We start from the raw sequence: 7,964 nt of genomic DNA, 5'->3' as shown, positions 1-7,964 counted from the left end.
AAATTTTTCGAGGAACTCGCTTATCCTTTTATTGACGAACGGTGACCCGTTGTCTGTAATGATGGCATGAGGAATCTCGTATCAGCTAATGATGTTGTTTTTCATAAACTTTTTCACATGAGATGTTGCGATGGTGGTTTAGGATGTCGTCTCTATCCATTTCGTAAAGTAATCTACTACCACCAGGATGTATTCGTGTCCATTTGAAGCTTTTAGGTTGACTTTCCTGATGATGTCAAGGCCCTATATAGAGAAAGGCCATGGTGTTGTCAGATTGTATAGTTCGAAAGCATGCGCATGGATTTGATTCGCATGCTCCTAACATTTGAAGCATTTCCTGACATGTTTGCAGCAGTCTGTCTCCATCGTTAGCCAATAATAGTCAAGCCGTAGTATCTTTTTCGCTATCATATGACCATTCATATGTGGGCTACACAGTCCTTCGTGGATTTCTGACATGATTTTGGCTGCTTCTGTTTCATCCACACAGCGGAGGAGGACTTGATTGAAGGATCGCTTATAGAGGATACCCCCGGTGATCTTGAATTGAGCTGTCAGTCGTTGGATGGTGCGACGATCGGTTGATGCAACTCCTTTATGGTATTTTTGGTGCTCGAGGTATTCTCTGATGTCTGCATACCATGGCTGGTTGCATGGGGAGGCTTCTGCTTCATCAATTTGCAAAAAGAAGAAGGCGGGCACCTCTTGAAGCTCTACGGTAAGTTCCCACTCAGAAATTCCCTTAGGAATCTCTAGCATTGAGGCAAGGGTGTCTGTGAACTGATTTTTAGCTCGGGGCATGTACGAGAATGTGACTTCATCGAATTCTTCAGTTAAATTTTCCAGATAGATGTGATAGGCGATCAACTTTTCATCTTTGGTCCTCCATTCACCGTTCGTCTGCTTGATGATGAGTTGTGTGTCTCCAAAGACTTGCAATCTTTTCACATTGAGGATGTCACGCCCCAAACTGGGAAAACGGGCTCACAAAATTCCCGATCGCCGAATCCGGCGCCGACAGCCTCCGTAGTGCCCCATTCCCTGATCTCGGCACTCGGATGCCAGATTCCGATCTTGGGATTCAACAAGGTGGATTTTCAGTATGAATTTTTTTTCTTTTGTAATGGAACATAACCAAAAGCATAACCAAGTCACAAAACAACATCACCACATATCCACTATATCAAAAACTTTAAGTACAATACAGAAAGGGAAATACAAGGTGATCAAAAACTCCAAAATAGCCAGATGCACACTCCTGCCTCAGCGATGCTGCTATCCAACGCTACTTGCATGCAACCGTTGTACATAAGCTTATAAAAGCTTAGAGGGTGGTGTAAGTGTGTGCGCAAGGCAAGTGCCAAGTGTACAATATCAGAGTAATGCGGAAATATGTTGTAAGTCCATGAATGCTATCAGCTGTACCAAAGCTATGTGATGCAAGGCATGAATGCTATCGGTCATACCGAGACCATACGATGCGAGGCCTATGTAGCCAAATGTCATATGCGAGATGCAAAGCAAGCATGCTAGTCCTCATCAAGTACACATATCAATACAGTTCCTCTCTAGATATCACCGGGGTCTAATACACCTCACACTGTCTGCCTCCTCCCTAGCTGCACAGTCAAGCAAGTGGAAGAGACCACACTATCCGCTTGACCAGTAGTCTGTCAATACCTACCCGGCTCGTCGATAGCGGACTCATTTGCGAGCTAATCAAACTCAGCCTGACTTATAGCCCCCTCACTCGGGTGGATAAGGCCACACCCCCTTCTAATCGACCACAACACAGTGAGAGATGCGGCCTCCTGGTATTCGGCACTAGAGCGCTCGTGTATCCACTCGGTCTAGACGTTGGAGCATCTCTTGGTACTAAAAAGGTTCTGAGACTTTCACCCAAGGACATCCTAAGTGCCCATGGTGATAGAACCAAGTATTTTCAGTATCTAATACAACCATCCACGATGTGCCTGTGGAGCCATGACCCTGATGTCACTAGGGCGTACAATGATCATGACACACAAATGCAAGATGCATGAATCACACCGTCAAATCATGCAGCAATCCAGCGCGTACCGCGCGATCATGTGGGGCACTCCATCTCATAAGGAGTCCCATAAATGTCTCAGCCCAACTGGCTTATGCTATGATCAAACATTCCTCATATCAAGCATACATATGATGCGTATGGGCATGAGTCATGGGATTATACTAAGCATGTTATAAAGTAATGAACTATCCTTACAACGCAGATGGGCCTAAATGGCCTACACACAACAAGTACAGGCCTATCAATGGGCCCTAGGGAGAGTCATAATGCGGACATTTAACCAACATTATTCTTACAATGTGGATGTCAAACTAGCATTGTTCCCAAGGCATAGCCTGCCATAAACATCATTACCTAAACCATGTTGGGATCACACATTGCAATGGACCTTAGGTACATCCCATTGGGCCTTAAATACATCAAATGGGCCATATCACATGGGCCTTATATTCATCAAGTGGGCCACATCAATGGGCCGCACCAATGGGCCTTATGTACATTGCAATGGGCCATAACCCATGGGCCTTAGAATGCATCAAAATGGGCCTAATCACATGGGTCTTATGTGTATCAAATGGGCCACACCAATTGGGCCCTATGTATATCAAATAGGCTATATCCAAAATATAAATGGTGATGATGACTTCCACCATTAAAATTCCCAAGTCCGGCCATAGCATTTATTCCCTGTCCAATCTATTCATAAGGTCACAAGGACCTGGATTTAGAGGGAAAGCAAATATCATACTTGTCCAACCTTGAAATCCAAAGGTTTTAATGGTGAACATTCAATCCAACACTGTTTCTATAGTGTGGTCCACATGACTCTAGATCTGTCTTATTCTTATGCTCATGCCAAAAAAATGATCTTTCAAAATGGATAGACGGTTTGGATGCAACATGTGCATCATGGTGGATCCCATATAGATGGAAGGCATGGGTGAAACAGGTGGGGTCCCCTGCCGTCCAACAGCCCACCCAAATGGTTGGACGGCATGGGTAAAAACACATACATCATAGTGGTCCCACCCTCCAACGGGGTGGACGGTGTGGGTAACACATACACCATAGTGGGTCCCACGTGGGGCCCACCATAATGTTTGTATGTCATCCAATCTGTTGATAAGGTCACGCTGACCTAGATGGAAGGAAAATAAATTTCATATTGAATCCAAAACTTCTGTGACCCAGAAAGGGTTTCAATGGCAGACATTTAATCACCGCTGTTTCCAATGATGTGGGCCACCTGAGCTTTGGATATGGTTGATTTTTGGAGGGGGCCCACTATTGGAAGTGGCCCACCATATGAACGGGTTGGATGACAAATATACATCATGGTGGGACCCACAGCTGGAGCCGTCGGTCCCTGCCTATCGTTCGCCTGCCCGCCTGGCGCAGGCACTGCCTGCACGCCTTTGGCAGTAGCAGCGTCAGCTGCTTTATTTCTTTCTTTTTTTTTTTGAAAAACTTGTTTTTCTGAGGTTTTTCGAGTGTGGGGTCCGCATAGGAAGAATCCAACCCCTCCATTGCTTCCCATAGCTCAATACAAGCCAAACAAGGCTAATATTCAATATGTTTTGGGGTATAAAAAAGTCAGGTGGATTTTTAATGGTGAAAACCACCGTTTGCTATGTTATGGCCCACCAGGAATTCGAATCAGCTTCATTTTTTTGGCTCAACGCCTAAAATGGCCTGAGGGAAAGGATAGACGGTGTGGATGGAATACACATATCAAGGTGGGGCCTATATGAGTGGGCCACACCATAGGCTTGAAACAAGCTAATATTTGTTTTTTTCCTAGTTCACGTGGACGCTGGACGGGTTGGGTACACACGTAGGTGAGGTGGGCCCTACTCAGGTGGGCCACCACATGATGGATGGTGTGGGTACAACACATATAAAGTGGGCCCCACTATAGATGGCTTCGATAAAAGTCATGCCTCATGGTGGGGTTCATCCTGATGGGCCACACAACCACATCATCATCACATGAAAAGAAAATGAAAAAGAGAGGGAGAGAGAGAGAAAGAGAGTGGGACATGCGTGATAGAGGGACCCCGACACTATGGGCCCTCCCTTGAAATCGATCATACATCAAGTGGGTCCCAATACCTGTGGGCCCATTAAATCAAAATCCAACGGTGGGGATTTCTTCTCCACTAAAATAAATGGTCTAGATGACCCCTATTCAAGCTAGGAAAGTAAACATCATAATGGGGTCCATGGAGAATGGCCCCATTATGGAATGATCATGAGAATCAAGGTGGGCCATCGGCCACACCTAGGGTCCAAAGTGAGATCCATACCATCAATCGGTAGGCCTCACTTGGCCCATCATCAAAACATGAAAAAAAAAGTTATCCTATAAAGCACCCACCTTCGATCTTCTTGGTCCATTGGAAAGCAAATCTCCTTGTGTCTCACTTTGATGGTGGAAGATGAGGTTTGAATGGCTAGGATGATGGATTTGGGATGGGAAAGAGGACCACACAAAATCACTTTTCTCTCACATGGAAGAGCTTGGACGTGTGCACCTCTCTTGCTTGGGATTTGTTGCTTGAAAAATGAGGGAGAGAGAGAGGGTTGTAAGGAGATGTGAGAGATGTGTGATGGATGTGAGAGAGGGATGGCTTGTGTAAGATTTTTGTTGACTTTTGGGGTAGATTGTGTAAGAAGGGTATGGGGTGTGTAAGAACTTTTGACTTATGGGATTGCTTGGGGATGGGTTTGAGGTGATGTGTACTTGACATGTACTTGACCATTGATAGGATTGATTGATTGATAGAGGAAACATGTTGCAGAGATTCTCTTGGGATTGCAAACACGCGGCATTTTCTTTGAAATAAATACCGGCCCACATCTTCTAGCTTGGGTATCGGTTCGGTGCGCAAGTCATGGTGTTAGAACTGCGGAGACGGCGCGGTCGCTAAGGTATAAGTTTCTAATTGAGCCAACATTGGTATGTGGGACCCAGCTTAGGATCGCGCACAAACGTCAGATATGGGTCAAGGATTGCCAGAATTCGACCGGAAGGACCGCGGAAGCCTACAGAACGGTACGGACTAGGATACGGGTCTTATAGAGGATGATGGATTTTCTCAGACTAGTGATACCTGATTTATATTCAGCCACATTGTTAGTGCAATTGAATGCCAATCGCCTAGAGATAGGGATCGAGACATTGTTGGAGGAATAGAGTATCGCTCCTACTCCACTCCCTTTTGAGTTAGCAACTCCGTCAAAGAAGAGTGTCCACTCACCTACCTTCCTTTCTTCTTCTCCCTTGATAAGGAGGATATCCTCGTCGAGATCAATGGTTGATAATCAGGTAGAGAGTGTGCTGCTAGGTGGTCAACCAGTGCTTGCCCCTTAATTGCTTTTTGAGTGACATAGGTGATGTTGAACTTCGAAAGTAGCAGTTGCCATTTTGCAATCCTACTTGTTAATGCCGACTTTTCGAACATGCATTTTAACAGGTCCATGCAGGCAAGCAGAAGGATTGGATAGGCGATCATGTATTGTCGAAGCCGTTGTGTTGCCCAGACCAAAGTGAGGCATGTTTTCTCTAAGCTAGAATACTTGGATTCATAGCTGGTGACCCTTTCGCTTAAGTAGTAGATCACTTGTTCCTTTCTTCCTGAAGCGTCATGTTGGCTGAGGATGCACCTGATCGCTTCTACTGCGACAGAGATGTTGAGTAACAATGGTTTACCTAGTGTGGGTGGCATCAGCACTGGCTGTTTCAGCAGGTACCTCTTGATCTTGTTGAAGGCCACTTGACAATCGTTGTTCCATTCTTTTGGTGAGTTTTTTCTTAGGAGCTTGAATATGGGCTCGCAAATGGGTGTGAGTTGAGCGATGAATCGGCTGATGTACTGTATTCACATGAGGAAACCCTGAATTTCTTTCTCAGTCCTTGGAGATGGCATTTCGATGATAGATTTTATCTTGGTTTCGTCCACCCTGATGCTATCTTAACTAACGATGAAGCCTACCAGTTTGCCTCCAGTTGCACCGAAGACGCATTTTTTGTAGATTGAGGCAGAGCTTAAACTTTTCCAATCTATCGAAGAGCTTCTTGAGGTCTTCAAAGTGTCCTTCAATTGTGTGAGATTTGATGATCATGTCATCCACGAAGACTTCCATTTCCTTGTTTATCATGTCATGACACAAAGCAGTCATGGCTCACTGATATGTTGCACCCAATTTTTCAACTCAAATGGCATGACCTAATAGCAGAAAGTTCCTCACAGTGTGGTAAAGGATGTCTTCTCACGGTCTTCAATGGCCATCTTGATTTGATGAATGAGAAGATTTTGTGCCCCTCTATATTATCTACCAGTGTGTCAATGTGGGGCAGAGGGAAATCGTCTTTCGGACTTGCTTTGTTCAGATCCCAGAAGTCGATGCACATCCTAACTTTACCATCTTTCTTTAGGACTGGTACGATATTTGCGAGCCACTCTAGGTAGTTGGAGACTACCAAGAATCCTGCATTTATTGCTTGATGACTTCATCACGAACTTTTAGGGCCCATTTTGGCTTCATTCTTTAGAGCTTTTGTTTGACCGGCTTCATTTCATGCTTTATTGGTTGGTGATATACTACCATCTCTTCGTCGAGTCCAGGCATGTCTTCATAGGAGAAAGCAAAGTTAGATAATCTCGGCTTTAAGAATTTCATCATCCTCTGCTTGTATTCTTGAGGCAAAGATCTACCGATGCGCACTTCTCTAGGGAGTTCAGGTGATCCTAATTTACAATTTCGAAATCATCCATAACGACATGTACCTTTGTTTCAAACTTTTTGAGGGAATCCTCTAGTTCAAGAACTGGGTCATCATTTCCCTCATCTTGGGCTTCATCAAACCCATGAGATCAAAGTCTAACTCTAGATCGAAATCGTATGAGTCGACCTTGAACTCTGGTGTTGTGAGTGGCATATTGTTGTTTGTGAGTTTTGAAGGGTTTTCTACTGTTTTTGGTTTTTTGGTGTTTTGACAAATATCTGATTTTTTTTTTTATTTCTGAAATATCTATTGCTTTTTAATTTTGGGGGTTTTTTGATTTATTTTTTACTCCAAGGGATCCTAAACAGGACAGTGTTGCAAACCATGACTGATCCTGACTTGGTTCGGGATGCCAATTACTTTTTTACATTGGCATTTTTTTAGACCGGTACGCTTGGATGGCTTACCGGCCGATTCAACTATAAGGGGAATGGCTAACCAATTTGGTTCCTTCCTCCTTTTGCTCTTATTGGCTGGATCTGACTAGATTGATGGGTCATCTGATCCAATGACAATGATGTCCACCAGACTAGGTTCAGAATCTGTGTCCGACCCAATCTCTTCACTCAGGAGTTGGAATTCTTCCGACTCCTCTGATCCACATTCTTGTGGGATCTTGATGTGTGAGGCCTTATCCTAACCCATACAGTTCCATAGACTCCCGCGGTCCCCTTAGTCGAATTCCGGCGACCAGTGACGTGTAGATAATATTTACACGTAACCCTGAGTCGTATCCCATATTCCAAGTTGGCTTGACCTAAGACTTGTACCCTTACGACCGCATCGTCGCCGCGATTCCGACGCCGTGTCTCACTCACTAAGGTGATACCTAGGCTAGGAGATGTGGGCCTGCGTTCAGTTCAAGGAAAATGCCGCACATTGCAAAACCCAAGAGAGCATGTCCCATCAACCCACCAATCAAGTACATGTCCCATCTCCAAAAGCAACTCCTAAAGTCAACTCTCTCTCTCTCTCTCTCTCCACCCATACATGTCAAGTACACCCATCACCTTTCACCCATCCCTCACCCATACTCACCATCCCTCTCTCTCCTTAGATCACCACTCTCTCTCATCTCTTTATCATTTTCCTCCCAAGCAACCATCCAAGTTCCATGAGAGA

At 44.7% G+C, this 7,964-nt stretch overlaps 1 protein-coding gene across 1 annotated transcript; it reads right to left on the bottom strand.

Annotated features, from left to right (window-relative positions):
- Positions 1–318: 318 nt before the first annotated feature.
- On the bottom strand, positions 319–6,235 carry LOC131244143 (uncharacterized). The gene is made up of 3 exons (XM_058243795.1): positions 6,049–6,235; positions 5,318–5,765; positions 319–940 (listed from the first exon to the last, which is right to left on the bottom strand). The coding sequence occupies exons 1-3, from the start codon at positions 6,233–6,235 to the stop codon at positions 319–321; spliced, it is 1,257 nt and encodes a 418-aa protein (XP_058099778.1).
- Between the last annotated feature and the right edge of the window lie 1,729 nt (positions 6,236–7,964).

Source organism: Magnolia sinica, chromosome 4, assembly GCF_029962835.1.
Source record: "Magnolia sinica isolate HGM2019 chromosome 4, MsV1, whole genome shotgun sequence".
Classification (NCBI taxonomy): Eukaryota; Viridiplantae; Streptophyta; class Magnoliopsida; order Magnoliales; family Magnoliaceae; genus Magnolia; species Magnolia sinica.
Note: the sequence above shows the minus strand (reverse complement) of the source record. Positions and strands in the feature narration are given on the sequence as shown.